Source organism: Chlamydotis macqueenii, chromosome 3 (genome assembly GCF_036417535.1).
Source record: "Chlamydotis macqueenii isolate bChlMac1 chromosome 3, bChlMac1.mat, whole genome shotgun sequence".
NCBI lineage: Eukaryota > Metazoa > Chordata > Aves > Otidiformes > Otididae > Chlamydotis > Chlamydotis macqueenii.
Genome location: NC_141558.1, coordinates 97,715,189 through 97,739,764, shown reverse-complemented (window position 1 = coordinate 97,739,764; position 24,576 = coordinate 97,715,189). Strand labels below are relative to the sequence as shown.

The 24,576-nt window shown below is 40.1% G+C and overlaps 1 protein-coding gene across 1 annotated transcript; it reads left to right on the top strand.

The window, feature by feature from the left end:
• The first annotated feature begins 350 nt into the window (after nt 1-350).
• TSNAX (translin associated factor X) lies at nt 351-24,026 on the top strand. Its single transcript, XM_086744512.1, has 6 exons — nt 351-414; nt 2,522-2,629; nt 5,856-5,970; nt 7,577-7,707; nt 20,405-20,532; nt 22,175-24,026. Exons 1-6 carry the CDS (start codon nt 399-401, stop codon nt 22,547-22,549), a joined length of 873 nt encoding a protein of 290 aa, XP_086600638.1. The 5' UTR covers nt 351-398; the 3' UTR covers nt 22,550-24,026.
• The last annotated feature ends 550 nt before the right edge of the window (nt 24,027-24,576 follow it).

Here is a 24,576-nt window from a genome sequence, read left to right as displayed (position 1 = left end):
GGTGCTGTGGGGCCCACTTGGTGCCAGTAACTTCGGGACTGTCACCCCGGCCCCTGCCGCAAGCACTACAAGTCCCGTCGTGCCGCGGGGCGCTGGAGGCCCCACGGCGGGGCCGCGGGCTAGCTGCCGGTGGAGCCGCCTGCTCGGAAGTACGGCCCGGCTCTCAGCGCTGCCCCGATATCCCGGGCAGCAAGGCCCGGTGTCACCCTCCGCGCCTCCGCAGCTTCGCACCCCGTCTCCCATGCCGCGGGCGGCGGCCGTGCGTCCGCCGCCCGGGTGGCGCTTTGCCGTCAGGCACCTGTGCGGGCGCCCCGCCGCGGTACCGTTGGCGCGGGAACGGCGGCGAGGCGGAAGCGCGTTGCCGGGGGGACGCGGCCTGGCTCGGCGGCGGCACCGAGATGAGCGGCAAGGAAGGTGATGGCGGGGGCGGGTGTACCTCCTCTCCCCTCCTCTCCCCCCTCCCTGGCCCGGCGGCGGTCGGAGCCGGTGGCTCCCCGGTGCGTGGCGCAGCGCGGCTGCGGGCCCCCGCCGGGGCGAGGCCGGTACCGCGGCCCCCTGAGGCTCGGTGCCGGCTCCCCGCCAGAGCGGGGCCGCCCGGCGCGCAGGGGCAGGGGCGTGGGCGGGCGGCTGTCGGTGCCGGCGCGCCGCCTGCCGCCGCCGCCGCCGAGGGGCGGTCCCGCCGCAGCTGGGGCCGGCGGCTGTGCGGGCCCTCGGGGGCCGGCTGAGCTCCCTGCACCGGCGGGAGGGAAGAAGGCGCGGGGAGCTGGGGCTGGCGGAAGCGGGCGGGTGGTCCCGCAGCTGGGAGGGGCCGGGAGCCCCTGCCCTCCTCCAGTGGTTCGCTTCAGCCGTGCCACGGAGCCCTCCCTTGGAGCGTTTCTTCAGAGGCCTTATCACCTGCTCGCTCGGGCTTTGCAGCCACGTCTGTGAATGCCGTCTCAGAAATCTTCACTCCTGGGGGTACAAAAATAATCGCAAAGCCAGCGAGCGAGCACCTGTTAGGTGCCTGTAGCCGTAACTGACTTTCAATTACGCAGCACTTGCTTTGCGGCCTGCGTGGTGGCCGTTGCGCAGGCCTCCCTTCAGCCAGCAAGAAGGCTCTGCAACAAGGAAACCAATATTTTGGTTTCTTATTTTTTAAAATTAAGGTTAAGTTACTGTTATTGCACTCCCTGATTTTCTGAGAGTCAAGTTGTTGGTAATTCAGTGGAACCTCTTCCCTCTCTGTTTCTCTCTTCCCTCCACCCCCTGCTCCCCACGCTTCGGGAGGGCCTGTTTTTTCCTGTAGCTCGTTATGATGTTCCCAACTTTCGGAATACTGTAGAGAGTTTAAGTCTCTGCACTATTTCAGGGGCTGGGTTTGTAATGTTTTCAGCTGCTACAGGAAAAACAAAACCCTGAACTCATGTCCTAACAGAAAAGAAGGAAAAAATGATTTTCAGTTTCCTCTTTTAGAAAGTAGCTACGCCCACTTCTGGTTTTGGTTTGGGATAATAAACAATTAAACGGAAACATTTTAAAATCCAGTGTTCTTCTGTAACTTTTAAGTAGCTTCCTTTTGTTCTTCTTTTAAGGAAATTGAGAGAATTCCACATATTCAAAAAGGTATGCTTGTATGTAGGAGTTTGCCAAATTTTGGCCTCTGTTAGGAACACAAAGTATACAGCCATCAGAAAAAGGAGGTAGCAAGAGGAAGGAATGGTTAAAACATGAGTGACACAATGAGCCAGTCCTAAGGGAAGGAGGGAGAATAGGAAGAAAAGTTACAAAGTATAAGTCAATAGTAAAGCACAATCCAAAAGAGGTGAGTTCTGGGTGAGAATTTGAAAAGGGAGGCTAAGGAAGATATGAGAGGCTAGGAAAGGGAAGTTAAGGAAAGTTTTAGAAATAAGGCCAGTTGAAGGGAACATCTGTATTAGGGTGAAAAGAGAAGAAGCTGGTTAATGGGCAGAGTGCAAGGACCTAGGATGCTATGCTGCTGGAGATAAACCTGCACTCCTGGATAATGGTGGTCTACTTAAATTTTGCCTTGCTTCTTTTTCTGATTACTGAAGACTCATGACATGAATAATTACAGTAATGAAAAACTTGTAGTTTTAATGACTTCTGTCAAGCTGACTATTTAAAATAATTTCCTCCTAAAAAAAAGGAGGGGAGGAAAAAAAAAGGTCTAATCCTGTAGTCCCTTGCTGACACAAGGATTTTCATGCAGTCAGTCCCTTACAGAAAGGAGACATAGAAAGGTGTGAAGACCTTACAAAAAAAAACCTTGAAGGACTTGAGATCCTACCACACTCATGCATTGAAATTGGTACGATGTTTTTCTGGTTTTCACTGGGACTGTGGTGGAAAAAGTAGCATGCTAGGGTGAAGATGACGTCAGTTGGTAATGAGGTTCGTCTAGTCACCTCATTCTATTCTGTAAAATATGGCTACAGTCAGGAATGCTCTGAAGATAGCATTCAGCGCTGGCAAAACTACTTTATTTTAAATACATTTCTGTGTGTGTATCTTCTATTGATAGGATCGGGTGGGTTCAGAAAACGAAAGCATGACAATTTTTCACATGGTCAAAGAAGAGAGGAAAAAGAGAATCTTAATCCATCTTCACCTTTGATGACATCTTTTAAATGTAAGTAAGCATTTGGAAAGCCAGATTATGAAAACATGTGGGGTAGAAATTGCTAGGGAGTTACTAGTATTTAGTGATGGAATAAACCAGCTTTCTCTGGGGGAGAAACTTGAAGCTGGTTGGACTCATACTTCATACATTTAGAAGCTGGTGTTTTGCTTTTTGTGCCATGAAGTCCTCAGAGTGCTATTTCACATAGCTCCACCTGACTCATGACTTGCTCCCCTTTTCACCCTACCTCCTGTTCCCTCTCCCCCCCCAGCTTGTGCTGAACCTGATGCTAAGCAAACTCCATGAGTGTTCAGCCAGACAAAAGATGACCAGGCCCTTTGATGGCAGAAACCTGTAAGATCTGCAGAGGTGTGATACAAAATCTGAGCCATGGGGACGAAAGTAGGAGATGGCTACCTTTGGGGAGACTGAGAAGGCTTCCCGGTGAAGCTGTTGACCTTAGCTCTGGTGCATAGGTGATTAATGTTCTTCAGTGTAAATCTGGATGCATTGATTTGTGAGTTGGTAGCTGTTTATACACGTACTTTCTAAAAATAAGAGTTTACCTAACTGATATAGACCTGTACGTAGACACTTATTTCAGTTTGAATGCCTTTTAAAAATCACCTTATATTTTGATTTCTTTAAATAAGCAAGTGTAAACTTCCTTCCAACCAAATTGTTTTCACAGGATTTTGGACAAACCTGGTAAATGTAGTTGAACTTTCTCATTAGACAAGCCCTAACAAGGCAAAGTTGAGCTTCCAAAATGACAAGCCTTGACAGAAGAAGAAAGGAGATGTGATACAGGAAACAGATTAATTCTTGGTGTAGAATTTTCCCCATCCCCCCAGTTTTTTTATGAAGCTAAGGAGAGTGAAGAAGTAAGAGCTGGATAGCTGTTATAGACGGTCACTTTAACATTGTATAATTTTCTTGCTTTTTTTAAAACAGAAATTTCTGGTTTTCCATGTAAGTCAGCTTGGCAGATAATTAACTTTGACCCTTAAACTTTTATATTGAACAACGTACATACACTTGCACTTTAATTGAGTAGTGCAACTGTACTTTCAACTTCAATTTTTCACCCTCCAGCATGTCAGCTTATCATAAGGTTGCCATTAATTCGAATTCAAAACAACACTTGATTCCCTCCTTTCCCATGACATCCAGCCAGCAGTGTTTGGTTAATGTCTAAAAGGAGGTAAGGGACACAGTTTATTCACCTTTTCAAAGATCCACTCCTTGTGTTGCACTAGTGCTTGTAAGCCCCGGATGGAAACATTGGTGGTCTTTGTCTCCGTGCCAGGCACAAGCAAGCTGTGAACCAGAGTGGCGCACTATTTCTATGTATGTTGCCTGAATCTAAACTTAAATGTGTAAAATTAAATGGTTATACACATTTTGCTCTTTTTTGTGTCTTTGGAAAAATGTTGTGCTTGAATTGACATAGTTATCTGTTGGCACTAAAGATTTCTAAAAAATTAATCTTTTGTAATAATAAGTAGTTTAAAACCAAAGAGTATTCTGTTACATCTTTTTTTCGCTTAATACATTTTAAATATGACAGCTCAGTGATACTGAGAGTAGATAGTATCTTGGTTTGCAAGGTTAAGTTCATTAAATGTCATTTTTAGTGGTCTGATTCTGCACCACTAAAATCAATAGAGTCTTAGTCTTTGCTTTCAGTGATAGATTAGACATTTAAGTGGAAAGCGGGGAGGAAGGGCTGTGTGGTCTTGACATGTTAGCCTGAAGCATCCCCCAAGTTCTAATCCTTTGCAATTTTAGGCAACAGTGCAGTAGGTTTTCTTGCATCCTTTTAGGCTAAAGATTACCATATTTGTCTGTATGTTTTACTTCAGGTCACAAAACACTGCCTAGTAGTCCTTAACAGGTTTAAAATCTAACTTAAAAGTCTCAAGAGATTGAGGGCATTACTAATACTATAGATCTTCCAAATAGTGAATTTCCTGGTAGATTAAATCGTAAATGGTCATTGGAAGTGTCTTATATGGCATCCTATGAAGGAAAGTACCAGTCACCCTCCCTCAAGTTCCTGTCACTATGATCTGAGGGAGAATTTCTTAATGATAATTCAGTGGCGGACTTGACTCTCACAATTTGGAAGAGACACACCAGTCAGACATGTGAAAGATTTAAAAGATCTGTAAGACCATTTGTGACTTATCTTAAAGTTTCAGAAGAAGATTGAGGAGAACAGATAAAAATAAGAGGAACCATGTTTTTATCAAGGTGATCAGATACACAGTTACTTTTTAGCTTAATCTAAACTTTGCTTGCCAGCAAACTGCTACACTTTCCTAATGGATATTCACTTTTCTAAAGGATATTCACTTGTCAGGCCCTTGAAAAAAGTAACCTCTTAACTCATTTTCACCATCTTCTCACACAGACACTTTAACACCTCAGACAGTTACGCAGGAAATGTGTTAGATTTTTTATAAGTATCTATTACTGGTTTACTTAGTGGAATAATATTCTATAAAATATTAATGGTGTCTGTGAGGCATTATTAACGTTTGACTGTGATAACCAGATAGACATAATCTCTTCTTTGTGTTCATTGTAGTTAATTTACATCAGTAAGTCAGAAATCTTATTTTAAGTAATTGATTGCACTTTGCTTTAGTACTTCTAGTTCTTAGTGATATTAAAATATTTGACTTTTGGCCGAGTCTCGTGGGGATGTGAAATGCAGCCTTTCTTTTTACTAATTGGTGCATTTTTGACAGCGTATGTGCCTCAGTCAAATGCCTTGTTTGTTTGTTTTGTTTTAGGAAGTGGTAAATCTTACTTACTCATGATTGTAGGATTTTATTTTTTAATTTATCTTGCTGAGTTTGAGTGAAATTTTAAGTCAGTTTCCTGAACAGCAGTATTGCAGAATAGATTTTACTAGTTAAAACAAGTATTTTGCCTTAAAATTGTTTGGGCTGCCTTAAAGCATTAAGCTTTAAACCTGACTTAGTAAGCAGAAGTAGTACTGAAGGTGAATTTTGCAGCTCCAACAGGCAGCGGGCAGTGGTGGCCTCTGCAGCTGTGCCCCACACTGGAGCAGCTGTGCTGCCTGCCTTGGGAAAAAGCATCCCCGGGGAAAAGGCTGGTGCGGCTGGTGCCCACAAGCAGTTACTGTAACTCAGGCTTTCTGCTCTTCCCCTACACTGTGTACATCTGATAAACCTGCTTGTTACTGTAATGATTGACTCTGCAGCATTTCAGCTGGAGCTCGACACCAGGCACGATAAATATGAACGGCTTGTGAAGCTCAGTCGTGATATAACTATCGAAAGCAAAAGAACAATATTTCTGCTCCACAGATTTACCAGGTGAGTTACATGAAGCATTAAAGTGTTCATAGAAACCTAGAAGTTGCCTTGCAGGGTTCCCTGTATTTGTGATTAAAAGCTGCAATGTTCTGTTGAGTGGAATTTAATTAACTTCCCATAAACATTCTTTGCAGTGGATGTGAGCTAATGAATGCACACTCCAGTCAGAGAACTGAAAGATGCTGGTTCAGGTTTCTCAGTTGATTTGATTGGCGTGTTGAACAAGATCAGAGTAGTAGAGTGTAACAGTAGATGAGAGCTTTCCAGCTTTCAGCAAGCTGGGAGAGAATTTTTGATTTTTGCAGCCCTGCCCTTGGTCATCAGTGCAAAAAGGAGGTGACCTGGGATCTGTTTACTTCATCCTGCAACCTAAGAGGCTTTTGTGTGAAGTTTTGAGCTTCTACATGTTTTGTGTTCTCATGAGCCTTCAAGCAATTATTGGAAGCCCCAGACAAAATAGAAGAATAACAGGAAAATGTGAAGCTTTGCATAGGCTGTTGTATGTTTACTGTACATGTCAAACATTGGTCTAACGCTGTTATAGCTATAACAGCTCTCCCTCTTTTTTTCCCCCAAATTTATTTTTTGTAACTTATCAATGCATTTCAGCAGAAATAGCAACTATTTATAGTTACCATAGTAGTAACAGTTATAAATAGGGATTATGGAGTTGCCCTCTTGTGAACTTTGTCGTCTTCTGCGAAGAGGCGTGATAATTCTAGTAACTGCTACAGCCTTGACTGTAAATAGCTACTCCCTCTGCAGGGGCTACATAGCTGGGAACTGGTAGAGGAAAGAACAACACAAAACTTCTCTTTACTCTGAATTTTAGATTCCTGTTTTGTAAGACATTCCTGTTTTTGTGAGAGTGGAAGCTTTCCATGCTGTATTTTTATTTCCCTCTCTTTTGCTTTTAGCTATTTTTGTGGCTTTACTTTCAGAAATCTGTTTGCTTTTAGATGTTTTCTCAAGACCAGTCTATCAGTAGTTCCTTAAATAGACTATAAATTAATATACCATATAAATTATTTGGGGGTAGGGGAGGGGGAATTTTAAAGCAAATTATAGAAACTAAACTTTAAATGCCAAGTATGTATTGTGGTTGTGAATCATATAATTCAGGAGTTCCCAAATAGCATAGTCCATAGTTACTTCCTTAAAAAAAAAAAAAATCACATGTAGGAGTAGATCATGTATTGTATTTTGCAATACTTTAATGTATTGCAAAATACTGATTTTTACATTTTTTTTTTTAAGAGGACTTCTGCAAGTACTGCTAGTTTCCCAGAATACTTTTTTTAAGCTTTTGTATGTGTTTCTCATTGTTCTTTCTTAAGCAATAATTAAAACTCATCTGGAATAAACATCACACTACCAGAACTGTGTTTGGCTGGTTGATTATTTTCATGGTAAGAATCTACAGAATTTCAGAATCTGCCATAGGTATCAATGAAAGTTAAACTGTTTCTCATTCCAATATCACTTTGCTTTTTCTTTGTGAAGCCATTGAAAATGTATTGGTTAGTAAAAGAAAATGTATAATATTTTTTAGCTGTTTTCTCATGTTTTGAAAGCTGCTCTTTCAGTTTCTGTTTTATGATTGCAGTGCACCCAATGGGGAAGAAATACTAAATGAATCTGAAGTCAAGCTAGATGCTGTCAGACGGAAGATTAAGCAGGTTGCACAAGAACTGATTGGAGAAGACATGTATCAGTTCCACAGGGCTATATCTCCAGGTAAATTATTTTAAAACGGAGGTGTGCTATTTTGCACTAAGCTCAGTTTCTGTTTACATTGCAGTGCTTCCTCTGCATGCCACACATCTGAATTTGACACATTTCTGTGCTTATAAATTAAGACTCAGATTAATCTTTGCTATTAGCAAAGTTAGCTTTGGTACTGGAGGGGCTATTTCCCTACAGTCTTCTTATCATTACAATTAGATGAAGATTTAAATGTGAGACAACAACTGCCAAAATTTGGACCCTGACCTAAACTGAAGTTGGGAGTAGTTTTAACGAATGTGCTGGCTGGTCTTCTCTGACTGAGAGGACTATGTGCAACAGACTCATTTACCCCACCTGAAGAGTTATAACTTCTGGGAGGAGAGTGGGAGCAACTATCTTGTGAAATTATCTCATTTTGAGTTAACAAAGTTCATTAATTAAAATCCTTACATTAGCATTTTCTTTCTTCTGAAGACTTAGAATGTTTCTGCCTCTGTGTTACAAGCATTAAATCAGTTTATATCTGTTTCAATCGCATCTTTTTATGGTTATCTCTGTAAATAGTAGTCTTTAGCATCCTTGAGATATCAAGTCCTAGTGCTTTTATGACTCTTACATATTTCTTTGCTGAATCTTTGCTGGCAATCTGAATCTTACCTAAAGCTGTTATGCCTTGTTTATGGCAACATATGAGTAAAATATGTAGCTGCTTCTTTGAATCTTGGTCGTGGTATGAAAGTGTCTTGTGTTTATCAATCTTGTTTTAAGCATCTTGGAATCCTGTATATCTTTCCTTGTTCATGCAAGATTTCTTCAGCTGAGGAGAGATTAAGATTTGCCTTGAATGATTTAATTGTTTAAAAATGCCTGTAGAATTGATTTCATAAACTGTCTTCAAATCCATCTATGTAATTTACAGGACAAACAGTGCACATGTTAACTTGTACTTAGGTCTTACACAAACTTAAGTTTGTTAAGAGTGAGATAGCTCTTAAGTGAAAGCTCAGTGTGGCACTTCTGAAGCAGAAGGAGCTTGCCATGCCAGTCTTAAATGGCTCTACTTCAATTCCACAGTCCTCTTACCTGTGGTCCATTGGGTTGTTCAAATGAAATACAAGTAGTTATTCTTAGAAGAGCCACTTACAATCTGTGTGCATTTTGCTACTATTTATAGATTAGTAATGTAATGAGGCAATTAAAAGAAAGAGAGAATTCAAAACTGACACTACAGATGACCTCAAACTGTGAACAATAGTAGTCAAAGTATATTATTAGTATCTTGAAATGCTGAAGATGTGTTTGGTTTTTCATTTTAAGAACTGCTTATAAAGCTGAAAATCCTTACATTCAGTTTTATAAACAAAAATTTTGAAAGCTTAATTGAGACTTGTAAAGCTCATCTGAATAACCCCTGGTGTGTAGTCCCATGTGAGTCATTATTGCTATCTATAGAACAACAGCATTTGTGGTCTGCTACTTCATGAATCTTTGTGAGACCTCATAATGCAAGCTATTATCAGCCTTGCCATGTGAACAAAATTGTTGTGGGGTAACCAGTTATGCTGCATCAGCTGTCTCACCTGAATTATCTCTGTTTTCTTAGTATGTGGCTTTGTGTGGGTAAATTCAAGGAGGCATACCTGCCTCTGTTTATACCGAGGGGCAGCTTGCCTGGAATTAGCTTACATTCGTCCTGGATGTAACGGAGTAGCCGTACGTAGCAGACACATAGAAACTTACCGCACGGTAACTTCTGCATGTACCCATGTCTTAGAAACCAAGTGAGCAAATGTGATGCTAGGTTTCTAATTCCAGATTCTCTCCCCTGAGTAAAACAAACTACTGGTTTTGGTTTTTAAAAAATACATATTTTCCAACCTGAAAAGTTAGATTTTTTTTTAATGAAAGCTATGTAAACTTAAGCTAGCCATAGCAACCTGAAAATAAAGAAATCAATGAAAAAATTTCTGTTCAGGTTTGCTTTGTGTATTTGGTAAATATTCGTACACAGTCAGCTACACTGATTCTCCGGCATAATTGATTTCTGACTCTCATGAAGATCTCTGTTAATATTAAAACTCTTTAGAAAACAACTGAAAGTATGCTATCAGAAACAGTTCGGCATTTCTAAAACTTTTCCCCAGTGTTTTAAATCTCAGACTCTTAAAATGAATAAGATGAATTTGTCCATTGTTGAACAGGCCAAATTACTATAGACCTCCAGTAGAGGAAGTTAGAGGCCTGCTGCATGTGTATGATGACTCAATGCCTCCACAGCTACACAGCTTTTAGAACAGAATAGACTCTTTCGGTTGTAAGGGACCTATAACAATCATCTAGTTTAACTGCCTGGCCACTTCAGGGCTGACCAAAAGTTAAAGTGTGTTATTAAAGGCATTCTCCAAATGCCTCATAAAAACTGACAGGCTTGGGGCATTGATCACCTCTCTAGGAAGCCTCTTCCAGTATTTGACCACCCTCTTGGTAAAGAAATGCTTCCTAATGTCCAGCCTAAACCTCCCTGGTGCAGCTTTGAACCATTCCCATGCCTCCTATCACTGGATCCCAGGGAGAAGAGATCAGCACCTCCCTCTCCGCTTCCCCTCCTCAGGAAGCTGTAGAGAGCAATGAGGTCACTCCTCAGCCTCCTTTTCCCGAAACTAGACAAACCTAAATTCCTTAGCCACTCCTTATAGTACTCTCCTTCCAGCCCTTTCACCAGCTTTGTTGTGCTCTTCTGGATGTATTCAAGGGCCTTCACATTCCTTCTTAAGTTCTGGGGCCCAGAACTGCACACAGTTATATATACAACAGCACATCCCTAACACTTACATGGGACTTGGAGCGAGGTTGTCGTAGAACTAAAGAATTTTCTTACTACAATCTTAAGACAATGTAAGAGAATGAATCTTACTGACCTCTCTAGGTAAAAAGAAAGGATGGCAAAGAGGTATTAGTACACTAAATGATAAGGAGGAGGAGAAATAGACTCTGCTGTCCATCTTTCCAGCAATTAGATATGCAATCTCTCAAACAAATGCTTGAACTTTGCAGTTTTATCGACAGAACTAAAAGACAGAAATACGCAGCCCCTCATTGCATTTCTGGAGTTAGAAACGGGAATGGCTGTACTTTCACATTTTTCCTCTCTTCAGGTGACATGGGTAAGTGGCAAGTGTGTGGAATCTCATTGGTTTTATAATACTACTTGGCCCTGAGATCTCTCCATTGTTTCTGTAATTAAGTAGTTCTTGCCTCATTAAGAAGACTGTATATAAAATCCAGCTGAAATAAATTGCCTTCATTCCATTTCTGTAGGTCATCCACAGCATCTACTTAAATTTTAGCTCTTCTGCATGATGCTCCTTTGTGAGGGGAGTTTGTGCCAGCTGGTGTCCATTGTGCATGTGTTGGAATATATGCATGTGTCACTGAGAAAACAGGGAATGCATTTAGGCATTAAGTGAGCTTGTGTGTATGAAAAGTATTAAATGCAAATTTTTAGCCACAGCTTTACTCTTACCTTGTTGATTAAATCCTCCGCGCTCCAGTTAGTCATTGGGATGGCAAAAAAAAAAGGGAATATGCAGTCTTAAAGACTTGTAGATCTTGATTGTGCTGAAGCATGGATCAAGGAGGTGTTGGAGATGTGAAGATGCTTGATATCAGGATGATGAAGCTGAGATAGAGAACCTAGAGACATGAAGAATGAGGGGACAGTTAGATAAAGAGCAACTGTGAGAGGGAATGCTTTATTCCCCCTGGCCCCCACTGTTTATGAAGCACTGTAATTGGGAGGGAAACAGTGATAAGAGTTAAGAACCTTGCTTTTAGTTTTGCTTTTTTTTTTAAAGTCTAGTGTTCTTAATTGTTGCTTTGCTTTTTTTCACAGTGGAAAAACCTTGCATGCCTGATTGAAAATAAATGTAGCTAGGAAAAGTGCTAGATCTTTTGTCTTTATGTATTTCCTAGAGCTGTAATTCTTGACCTTCCTTTCACCTAGTTTTCAATTCTGGTTTTATATTCTAAAGAAATTCTGGAGAACTAGTTAAAAAGCTTTTTATGAACAAAAACATTGCCATTAAACTGCTTTTTTCTTCATAAAAGAATAAAGAAACGCCTATATCCCATATCTCAAAAGCAGCATGTCCAATTAACCTCAAACTTCCTAAAAATACTCTCCTTTGTCTTGAAACCAAACATGAAACATCCTCCTGTTCCCCACCCTACCTCTCACAGAAAGAGTAAAAGGGATCAAAACTGGGCTTGCAATGGAAACCATCGTAGCAGTGTTAACTGGAGAATCATGACTGTCTACATAATAAAGCTGCCTAATAGATATTTTATTCAGTATAATAACTGTTAGGCTATAAATAGAAGAGTGCTATGAGTATAATGCTTGGGAATATTGTTTGCCACTGGTAATTGTTAAATGCTTTTTTTGGGGTTACTCCAAGCAGTTGTTCTTTTGACTTGAAGATAAAACAATTCTGGCAGAGCACTAAAGGAGTTTCATGCTTTCCCTCATTAAGAATAGTGCTAATGGCACGCAGGACGTTTCCCCAAAGGACACTTGCATGAGCTCAAACACTGAGTATAGCACTAATTGAACAACAACAAAAACTGATGACTGTTTTCTACACGTTTCTTAACAGTACAGATTGTCCCAGGGGATAATTAAACAAGCAAACAAAGAGATACTGAAATAATGAAGTCTTTTTTTTTAATGTAGAGCTCTTCATTTGTTATGTTAGAGTGTTCTGCTTTGTTGATATTTTTAAAGCCTTACTATTTGTAATATAGAATTCCTGCTCCTTTGCCCCACTTTGCAGTGTATACCTTATATATCCTGTGAGGAAACGTGTACTGTTTCTTTAAAATTGCTGTGAGACTGTGCAAGAAAAGGACTGCAAAAAGATTGTATGAATTTTTGAAGGGGAGGAAGAAATTTTATATACGTATGCATGTGTGTTCAGGTATTTATATATACATATTTAATTTGAAAATACTAAGGAAAATACCACTAGTGTACAGGAAAGACCCATACGAGCCTTAAAGACAGGAAAGAGGGTGCTCTGCAACGTGTCAGGACATACGGAATTATTCTAAGCATGTTCTAAATCTGCTTGGCATAAATGCAAAACTTGTGTAATGCAGAGGGAAACTAAGAGTTGTTTGATAGGTTGGCATTGTATGGGATTAAATGGAGTACCTTTTTAACATGATTTTGTTGAAGGGAATATCTAGCTATTTGAAGAGTTACTCAGTTTTTTGTCCCTTAACAGTAAGGGCACATGAGAGAACTGTAAGGCTTTTGAGGTGTTAAAATATTTTCTATAGGGCAGCTTGTCTGAAAAACCTCTTTGAGTGGTCGTCTGAACTACGTGGTGATGTTTTTACAGTGAGGTCCTTAGATTCTGCTGGAAGCAAGTATAGGTGTTGTATTATCTTCACAGCTGATAGCCATACACAAGACAAAATATGGAATGAGGACCCCATAATTCTTCTGGGGCTTCTTCAGTAGCGTGGCGCAGAGTGATGATAGTAGATGCAACCAGAGCATTGCTGGCTGACCTTTCTGTTTGCCGTATGCCTGTGCTAGCAGCAGCGGTGAGCGGAGTGGTGTGCACAGCGAAGCTCATTAGCTCTTTATCATGTCTGCACTTGCTCTCAATAGGATTAGATGATGAGGCTGTAAAATGTCAGCACCTTGTCAGAACTGTTGCTCTGTGACTGCTTCTGATGATGATGATGCGGGAAATTCTGTGTAAAAGTTCAGCATTGACGCAGTCTAACACATAATTTATCTTGTGCAGGCACTATTTGTGTTCTGAGAGAACGATATAAAGGAGCTTATTTCTGTCTCCTGCCTTATGCCACTTAGAGACACTTTAGGTGTGTAATCATACTGCAACAAACTGCATTGCTGGATTGGACAAAAACAGTTAAGTCTGAGGGATGAAAAGAAAATACTTAAATTGTGCTGGAATACTGTTTCTGTACATACTGCAGTATGTAGGACCACCAGGCATGATGCTGTAAGAAATGCTATGGGGATGAGTGAGGTCCATCCAAGCAGGCCAGACTGAAATTACTGATTATTTAAGTAATATTTTTTTTTTTTGGTGTTGTATGAAGAATTTGAATTAGAACACAAACTAAAGGAACTATCCAGGTAATTATTTCTGTGTTACCTGTTTTTTTTCTTTGTTCTGAACTTTTTCACTCATAATATGGAAAGAAAATCTCATACTTAAGCTGTGCTAGCTACTTCTGTATTTGTAAACACCTTTGTATTTCTGGAGTAATACCAAGGTAAAGAACTATTCTGCACATCAGGAACAGTAGAAGTAGGCCAATTTTTTTTCGTCTTAAGAAAGTTTAAAATCTGTAGTAAAAATAGGTGGCATATTTAATCATCGGTTGGCGATACAAAGGAAAAGGTTTTTACTGCATGAGGAAGGTATCAGGAATTGTAAATGTCTCACCCAGGAAAACACTTGAATACACCTAAAACTTGAAAGGAAAGCTATCCATGAAGGAAGCGATCAGCTTGCTGCAAGATGGTGGGAAAACATAACAACACAGGAACAGGATGTAACTGAAGAACTAAAGTTCATCTCTTTGCTATTGTAGGTGAGAGGTAAAATGCCAGAAATGGAAACAAAGTTTCCTGATTATACTGGAAAATTAACGGAATTTGCAGTGAATAAGCTAATATTTATCAGATCTAATTTTGTTAATTTCTTTGTTGCTCTGTTTTGTTACTTTATCTGTTTCTCTGATGTTCTCAGATCACTAAGTGTGCCATGCATCTTTGTCAAACTGATTTTTTTCACCTCCCAAGTTGCTTATTTGAAACTTGCTACCTTCAACTTGTTGCATTTTACTACCCTTTGATTATTTCTGGTTCATGCTTTTTTTCGAGGTTCTTCCAGGGGAAGTGAAAAATCAGCAACTGCAAAGCCTCTCACTTTTCACTTTCTGCTGCAGGGTTTGTATGTCCATACGTAAAAAGTTAATACAAACCTGAGAAAATGAAAATGAGAAGCTGTGTAGAGTCTTTTAAAGATGTGTGCTGTGGATCGCACCAAAGAAAGATTGTTCTTTCCTAGTTCTAACTTAAGACCTAACTGTCTTAAAGTCCTGCAGTACTATTATGGCAAATACTGCAGTTATTTACATGAAAAACTGAAAATAGTGATGTTGTTTGTCTTAGAAAATGGAGGAGACCTTGTGCTCTGGCTCAGGAATTTTTTTCGACCCTGCAGCTGTTAACATCAGTCATTCACAGACCAGAGCTCTCCAGCCTTTACAGGAACCAAGTGCAGGTGGAACATGAGAAAAGGCTAAGAAAAATCCGAGAAGTTTTTTTGTTTGTTTGCTTAAAAACACACAGGAGAATGTGTCATAGAGGAACTCCATTCTGGGAAACGACTAGTATAGCGCATCGTGATTAGGTTTTTGTTTTGCAGTCATGTGGTGGGAAATAGGGATCGGTGAGTGATGATGTACCTTTTGTACCATCTCACTAGATCTCTACTGATGAGGATAAATGGCCACCATTGGTACTTCTGACGTGCTAGTGAGTTGAGGCTGTTGCATGGAAACAACATTATCTTGAGGAGAACTTTCACTGAAGAAGCTGTGTTGCGTTCGGTGCTCTTCCTTCTTTGATCATTGAACATCCTGGCTGAGTCAGAGCTTCCTTTCTTTGGTATCTTGAATGCTTGCCCTTGAGGCTGTTAGTAGTGTAAAATTTGCCATCTAGCTTTTAAAAAACTATATCAATTATCAAGGCAATCATATAGTGATCCTGGAAGAAACTTGCAGTGTGTGTTTTTGTACCATCTTTCTAGTGGCTGCTTCTGGCCTGTGATTCCTGGTGCACTGTTGAGGGGAGGAGCTGGGTAAGAGAACACAGGCTGTCGTCTGCTTGTGTCCTAACCATTGGTACAGGCTGCTCTGTGAACAAAAGGATACAGAGAAAGAGGAAAGAAAGAGGAAGAAGGTATAGAATAAAAATGAGTTTGAGAAGAAATAGGGAGAGAAGAAGCTTATTTGGCAAGATGGCAGGTAGCATTTGCATTGCTAACCTTAAGAACTGAGAGGCATGAAATCCATTTTAACCCATTTTTTAACTGTTGCACAGATATTTAAAGGAGGAAATGAAATAAACACAATTTTAGGAGGATGCTTTCCCTTGTTGTTTGATCTGTCATTCTGGGTTAAAACTTAATGTGCATGCATGCATGTACATACGTATTGGATGGAATTAGATTTTGTTTACCCTAACCTGACTCCTGCAATTCTTCTATTCTTTAGTCATTTTTAAAGTAGAATTGTCTTTTCCTACCCTTACACACGCATTTGACTCTTAGATTCAGTGGTCGAAGCACTTGTTTTTTTGAAGAAACCTAATTTCCTGCTAAGCTTCTTAAGAGAAACTGCTTAACGTTTCTTTCTCAGAGCTTGAATATGTAGATAAGGATAGATGTCCTGAATATCAGCTGATACAGCTGGCAAAAAAAAAAAAAAGCACAAACTTTCAGGCACAAAATCTCCTCCTTTATAGATGATATGTGCTCAGAAGATATGTCAGTGTAACTTCCTAGTTTTTGTGTAGAAAATACATTTTCAAGATATAAAAGGAAGCTGTTATACTGGGTCACTATAACTTGTCACTAGTACAAGCTGTTTATACAGAGTAATAAAATATCCGAATACCTAAACATTTTGTTACCTTACATCTGTAATTTTAGGAAGTGCTAGTAGAAATAATGTAGTGCTTTTAATTGAGATTTTTGGTCTGTGGACTAGAAAAAAAAAATTACATAAAAGGCAGTCTTGTGAACTATTCCATTACTGGCAGCTCAATCTGTAAATAAGCCAATTTTGGAATAAATCCAAAACAAGAGCATAAGGGGAAAGGTATTGTTGGATGGTGTAATGAAATGGGATGAGGTTTTTCACCTTGGGGATTATTTGCTGAAAATAGCGGATGTCCTACCATTAAGCTGAAACATAATATGTTTAAACATCCTTCTACCTGCACATGGAAACACCTTATTTCAAGGTCTTGGGTCATTGAAGTGTCATGTTGTGGCTACTTCTGGAAGAAGGACTTTAAAAAGAAAAAAAAAAAAAGACAAATATGAATATTGGGCAAAGTAGTTGTAACCAGGATTTGTTACCAGTCTATTTGTAATTTGTAACAACTTTAAATGAGGTTTTGTAAAGCTTACTTGTAAATAGTGGGAGATAGATTCCCTAATTGTGAAAAGGTGACAGTAAATGACAACTCAGACTGTGTGTGCAACATTCACATGGTGGCATTAAACAGAAGGAGTGAGAAGAGTGGAACATGTCAGCTAGAGTGGGACAGCAGGAGGAAGCAAAAACGAGGTGGGGAGTGTGTACATATACATAAGTGTGCCTATATAAAAAATATGTAAAAGTAAATGATCAGGGGAGCCAAACGCTTATCCTGGACAAGGACAAAAATGTATGTGGAGAAGTAGTAAAGTGCAGTGAGCTGAAACTGGAAGTTATAATTGATGGAGAAAACTGTTTACCAAAAAGTTTGAGAGCTGATTTGATCTCTCTGTGAGAACTTGGGAAAATGCCACGTTGACACTTCGTACGTGATAGTCTTCTCCACAGATAGCAGAGAGAGATTCTCACAGATGTTATCGTGCTGAATGCTGCTGTATCTGGTAGCTTACAGCTTATCCACAGAAAAAGCCAACATTTCATAATGAATTACTGTCCGTGTTACGTCGGAGGGTAAGTGAGGAAAAGAATGGGTGATGAAATCTACCTCTCTGCAACTTCTGAAGTTATTTATCTTAGAAGATCCCGAGTAGCTTTTATCTAGTATTCTTCTACTGCTTGCGCCCAGAATGCTTTACCTGAATTAAATTGATTGAATTTTTATATTTAATTGGCCTTGCAGCTCCCCGTTTGTGTTCTGATTTGTGAACAGCAGTGCTGAGTGTGGCTTTGGTTGCTGGATGTTTGTTCTGCTTTTGCCGCTGCTGCTGTACAGAAGCATAAAGGGTGCAGGCTGAACTGCCTCCACTCACTTCGCAAATATATACTTAAAAAGAAAAAACAGAGGTCCCTCACCATGCTTTTTGTGAGTGTAATGTGGAAAGCTTTCTACAACTGAATTTTCTCTTGAGCTTACCTCTAGTTTTTCAGGGGTATGTCCACCCTCACCTGTTATTCACATCTATGTTCTCCTTGATTTAGACTTTTTCTTTGACCCAGATGAAGTCTAAATTTGCTGCTTCCTGCGTATCTCCATAGGCTGACGTTCTGGCCCTGTAGAGGTCACCTCAGAATTTTAAGATTATTCTAATGGAACCAGGATTCTACTTCTGGTACCCTTGGGTACCTTCACATTTTCTTACTTTACTCACTGGCAAAACTATTGTCTAATCCTGGCCCTCTGGCAGCGTGATATGGCACTGTCACCTCTCTGCGTCTCTTAAAGTGAAACCATCCCTCTAAAATGGCTCAGAATGGCTCTGCTAGAGCCATCTCTGCCATGTTACACTCTGTTCCTTTAACGTCTTCCTGTGGTGCTTTCTCTGTCCGTAGGTCAGATATACATGTATATTAATTTTATCTTCAAAATTTTTTTTTAGCTTAGTCCTGCCATGGCTGTTTGTTCAAGGTTTGTTTCTACTTTTTTTTTTTTTTCCTACCAACAGTGCCAAATTCAGCTTTCTGCTTAGGAACTTTTCCCACATGCTTTCTCCAAATCTGCTCTCTGCATATAAGGAAAAATGGATAAAACCTGTGAAATTGCTGCCTGAACATTCAAGCTCTTTTCAGATCTCACCTTTGCTATAATACACACAGAAAATCACCATCTGCTAAGTAGGTAGTGAGAGGTAATTGTGGCAGGTGGCTGCAGATGGCATGCAAATCTGGCAGAAGCTACATTTGTTGTCCTGTCTTTTATTTCCTTGCCAGCACACCAGCTCCTTTTATCCCCTTGCATGCCTTGTTTTAAGAGTATAAATTCTTTTGGACAGAGCTGTTGTTCAGTATTTTCTTGCTGGACGTCACAGCCCTGTGTGGTTGATGTTTTTAATTTTTTGTTTGTTTGTTTGTTTTTGTTTGGAGTGATTTATAACAACAGACACTTTGTCCTGAACATGAATTTCACCTAACCTGCATGTTTTAAGGAGCCTGTTGATTAATTCCCACAAAATAGAGAAGAGGGAAATTCAATTTTAAACAAATAACTACTGTTGCTAATAAGATGAAACAAAGGAAACTTCTTTTTCTTTATATATTTGGTTTTTTGGTAGGTGACCTGCCTTCCTTGCTTTTGATTTATCTGCAGTCTTTTTCTCTGCATTTTGTTCTGTGTCTTTGTGAACTTGTGAACTAGTAATCTGCACTCTCCATCATACAAATGCGATATTTTAAAAGCTCCATTATCATAGAATCATAGAATGGTTTGGGTTGGAAGCAACTTTTAAAGGTCATCTAGTCCAGCCCCCCTGCAAGGAGCAGGGACATCTCCAACCACATGAGGTTGCTCAGAGCCCCGTCCAACCTGGCCTTGAATGTTTCCAGGGATGGGGCATCCACCACCTCTCTGGGCAACCTGTGCCAGTGCTTCACTACCCTTAGTGTAAAAAATGTCTTCCTTATGTCTAGCCTGAATCTACCCTCTTTTAGTTTAAAACCATTACCCCTTGTCCTGTCACAACAGGCCCTGCTAAAAAGTTTCTCCCCATCTTTCTTACAAGCCTGCTTTTGGTACTGGAAGGCTACAATAAGGTCTCCCCAGAGCCTTCTCCAGGCTGAACAGCCTCAACTCTCTCAGCGTGTCCTCACAGGAGAGGTGCTCCAGCCCTCTGATCATCTTTGTGGCCCTCCTCTGGACCCTCTCCAACAGGTCCATGTCTTTCCTGTGCTGAGGGTGGGGTACTCCAGGTGGGGTTTCACGGGAGCAGAGTAGAGGCAGAGTAAAGGCAGAATCTCCCTTGACCTGCTGGCCACGCTTCTTTTGATGCAGCCCAGGATACAATTGCCTTTCTGGGCTGTGAGTGCACGTTGCTGGGTCACGTCCAGTTTTTCATCTGCCAGCACTCCCAAGTCCTTCTCCTCAGGAATGCTCTCAATCCCTTCATCTCCCATCCTGTACTGATACTGGGGGTTGCCCCAACCCATGTGCAGGATCTTGCACTTGCCTTGTTGAACCTCATGAGGTTCACATGGATCCACTACTCAAGCTTGTCCAGATCTGTCTGAATGACTTCCCATCCCTCAGCTTGGTGTCACCTGCAAATTTGCTGAAGGTGCACTTGATCCTGCTGTCTACGTCATTGATGAAGATATTAAATAGTACTGGTCCTAGTACAGACCCCGAGGGTCTGGGGAGCTGCTGATCAGTATATTTCTGAGAGTAACATGATGCTTTAGAATGATATTACAGAAGGTTCTGAATGAAAAATGCACTTGGAGTAAAAACTTGAAAATATTGACCTGCTGTGTTCTTGGTCTGGTTTTCATACTTAAGAAGTGTGCTATGTTTCAGTGCTATTTCTGGATTATCTTAATTTTCACTTTTTGCTAGTAACCTTAAAATAGTTTCATTTAAAAGATTTCTGAAAAAAAAAAGAGCATGCTTTATTGCTGGGAAGTTTGAATCATTAGCTTAATTCTTCTGCTATTTTTGCAGGACTTCAAGAGTATGTTGAGGCAGTCTCATTCCAGTATTTTATCAAAACGCGATCTTTGATTAGTGTTGAAGAGATCAACAAACAACTAATATTTACAGCAGAAGACAGGGAAGAAACAACAAACATGGTAAACGTTTTTATTTTCTCATGTGACAAACATTTTCTGGGATGGAAATGCAATGAGGAGGCTTAGTCACATTTTTGGCATCTAATTAAATAAGGCCAGTTAGTGGAATGGTATTAGATATACACGTGGGCTTTGACTCACTTGTTCAAAACATGCTTTTTATTCTGACAAGTAGTAAACTAAATCCGCAGGATACAAGTTTATAAATTCAGAGCAAACAAAACAACTAGTGGTAGGGGGAAAGATCCAGGATAGTGAAATACTAGCAACCAAGTGTAGAGGAGGGATTTTTAATGGCTGGGACTGCCTGCAAGTCCTATTGGTGTATAGTGATGTAGCAGAAGTTGGGGAAGATAAACGAACCCAAGGCAGGATGAACTGAGTGGAATTTTACTGAGCTGTTACAGGAGGCACTGTATTCAGCTTCCGTTAAAATGCACTGCATATGTCTTAGCTTGGGCATTTGTCACTTCCCTGGAGTTGATCTTGATGCCTCCCTTCAGAGGACAAGCTTGTGTCCTGTCATACTGTAATCCTAGTACCATATCTACTGTTTCCTGACTTGCCCATACTCCTACCCTGCCCTAAACGGAACTTTTTGCATAGGGGCAAATTACTGCCACTGACCCCCGGGAGTACAGTTTGATTGTTTTCAGGGGACGAAAGGCAATTTTGTAGTTATGTACAGAAATACACATGCAGTGCACAGTAATGCATAGCACCGCTGCTTTAGATGGATTCCTGAGTCTGCTTCTGTTGAAGAGATTCTGCTGTAAAGCACTTTTTATTCTTTCTTCATTTTCTTGGTAAGGTATTTGCAAAGAAGCCACGTTTTTAGCTTAAGTTCATTTGTTCTTACCAGAGGCAGACCCATTGTGGCATGCTTGTTTTAACAAAGTGTGACGCTGTTAACCTCTGCATACATGCCCTATGACCAGGTTTGCGAATTTGGGTGGATAGCATGTTATGGGAACAAGGGAACAGAAAGAAAACTGTGTTGTCTCCCAAGTTACTGATATTTTTGACAACGAAAGTATTGGAAACTTGGATAAAGGAGCAAACCTGTAACTTTGTGATGAGTTTTCTTCATTAAGTTTTTTTTTTTTTTTTTAGCTATTTTAATGAGTTCAGTTGATACAAGATGGATCTGAGAACTATATGAATCAGCTTCTTGTAAAAAATATATTTTTAAATTTTAAGATACAATTACAAAATGATATGATTTAGTTTCATAATGCAGACTCTTTTTGATTGTTGAATGCTTTGGTAGCATTTAGGGAAAATGTAAATCTATTATGCTGAGATCTGTCAGCCCCCAAAAAAAAAAAAGCAACTACAAATAAATGTTGGTGCAAAGACGTGGTAGTTCTGTTTGCAAATAGAGATGGTAGAAGCAGGGTATATTTGTCATGCTTGCTAGAATGGAAATCACATCTCAAGTGGAAATGATGCTTTCATACCTTCTGGTATGCTGGAAGGAGATTAGTACTTCTGAAATCAGACTGTGGAAATACCATGCAATTTAATTTTCCGGAATGTCTTTAATTACCAGTTATGTCAGATAAGTTAGTGTGTATTTGAACCATTGTAGACTGCTTTTTCATAGTTCTCTGCACTAGACTTTGTTCTGTTCTGTCCTCAGACCTCCAATTCCCATGATAAACAACCACACACTTGGAGCCTGAAGGTAACACCTGTAGATTACCTGCTGGGAGTGGCTGATCTCACTGGAGAGCTGATGCGGCTGTGCATCAGCAGTGTTGGAAATGGTGACATAGACACGCCTTTTGAACTGAGCCAGTTCTTACGTCAGATTTATGATGGCTTTACTTTCATTGGCAACACCGGACCTTACGAAGTATCTAAGAAGCTGTATACTTTGAAACAGAGTCTGGCGAAAGTAGAGAATGCCTGCTACACCTTAAAAGTACGGGGATCTGAAATCCCAAAGCACATGCTGGCTGATGTGTTCTCCACCAAAACGGAATTGATTGACCAAGAGGAGGGTCTGTCTTAAAATAAGGACACTGTCGCAACTCAGAAGGAAAGAGGACTTAGAGAAAGCTTTCTAGTTATGGTTTTTGGGGTTTGGACCCTTCTCAAAGCTTTTTAGGTAGAGACATTTCTAGTTTTATCTGAGAAGATTGTTTGCAGTGGTAATTTGTAACCAAAAATACTTTTTATGGTGTGCAAGAGGACAACTGTTTGACTTTATACTCTCAGTATGGGATTTCCTGTATTGCTCCATTGTGTCTTCTTTCAGAATGACCAAAATTTCCACTGCACTCCACACCAGTGACTTGTAAGTTGTGTGAGTCACCTCAAACTGCTGTGGTTGCCGTTATCAGTTTTCAGCAAGCACAGCGGTGGGGAAAAAAATGGTAGGTACTGTTATTTAACAGTATTTAACATCCATAGTTTTCTGCTGACCCCTGTTTTCTACATATTTAGGTTATAGTTTTGGTCATGTCGTGCCTAAAACAACGCACCTATGTATGTGTAAGTTCATCCCTTGACTTGAAACTGAGGTGTTTTCAAAGGTGCCATGCAACTTAAGTTTTCTCTGATTAATGCTTTTGAGCATGAAACTAAAGCTCAGTCAACTTCTCACCAATTGGTGATGAAGCTAATTGCACCAGGTGAATACTACTGTACACTAATTGTTGTGGGGCTCTGTTTAAATTGAGCTCTGTTCAAGTTAACACTGGTACTTCACAGTTTTGACATGAGCTAGAAGATCCACAAAAAAATAAGTGTGGAATGTATTGGTTTACATTTTTTTTTTTTTGTAATACAGTTTAATGCAGAATCTGACATCTTTCTGTTTGTAGACGAAAGCAGAAGACCTACCAAGTATGTTTAATGTGAATAAATTTATGTTAGGACAAGCAGTTCTTGGCCAAAACAAATGCAGTGTGGTGCTGGAAGTCTATTCTCCATTGTTTGTGCTGCCCTGAGGACCTCCAGTGGGATTGAACTGGTATAAGTGAAAAAGGGCTAGCCAAGCTTTAAATATCTGTTAGCAGGAACTATATCATGTGCGTGTTCCTATGGAAAGGAAATTGCAAACAGAAGTAAGGCAGACATTCTGACTTCCACGTTTATCTTTGAGGTGGGTATGTCAGCATTGGCGAAAAATCTGGGCTTTCTGCCGATGTCTGAAGTTATGAAAGTCTGATAATGTACATTATGCTAAAGGAAAACAGATAAAACAACATGATCTTTAGACTCCAGGAAATAGGCCTCCCAACTGCAATTGAAAATACTGCGTGTTTTTTATTTCCACTTCCATATGCTGTGATACTGCCAATGTTTTTCCCATGAGCATGTCCTGAGTAGCTGGGATTATCTGATACGTGGATAGGAATGGGTAAATACATTTCTGTCACATTTTTCCATTGTTTCCACAGAAAGCAATATGTGGTGGGTTGAAAAAAGAGTGGCTTTTTTTCCTGTTGTTTAATACTATTTTTTACAATAAATTCTGAAAAGGAGTCAATGCCTGTACGTTGGTCCTTTTGCCTGTCGGTCCCAGTGGTAGAGAATGGTGCGAGTTTCCCACTGTGCAGGACTTGACTTGAAAATTTCACTCCATTCCTATATTCATACTTTGAGGGGCACTTTCTAATCCTGAATCTCTTTTCTTTTTTCTCTAACTTTAATCTATGAAGTCAAAAAACTAGTTAGGATAGAATTAAAAACATACAAAGGATTCAGATGACAAAACAAGTTTATCACTGGAATAAATCTCCAACAGTACTGACATTTTTACACCTCTCCTTGTTTTTTTTTTCTCTGCTTTTTTTTTTCTTATGGGAGGAGGGATACTTAGTAATAAGGAATGTGTTTTTGTGGCCTCTCCCAAAATGTATGCATTTTCTAGTATTTCAGTTGATGTAGGTAAGAGTATAGTTCTGTGTCCTTTGGCATGGCTAAATTTACTGCAGGTAATTGCATGTTGAGTTTATGTATTGGTCACCAAACCAGGTGACTTAGACAGTTACTAGAGATATTGTGTGATATTAAGCGGAGGTCTGTCTCTTG

Bases quoted from the DNA above. Each gene is read 5' to 3' on its own strand.
- TSNAX (XM_086744512.1), top strand. The intron at 7,708-20,404 runs GTAAATTATTTT...CTATTTTTGCAG, and splicing joins CCACAGGGCTATATCTCCAG to GACTTCAAGAGTATGTTGAG. The intron at 20,533-22,174 runs GTAAACGTTTTT...TTCTGTCCTCAG, and splicing joins GGGAAGAAACAACAAACATG to ACCTCCAATTCCCATGATAA.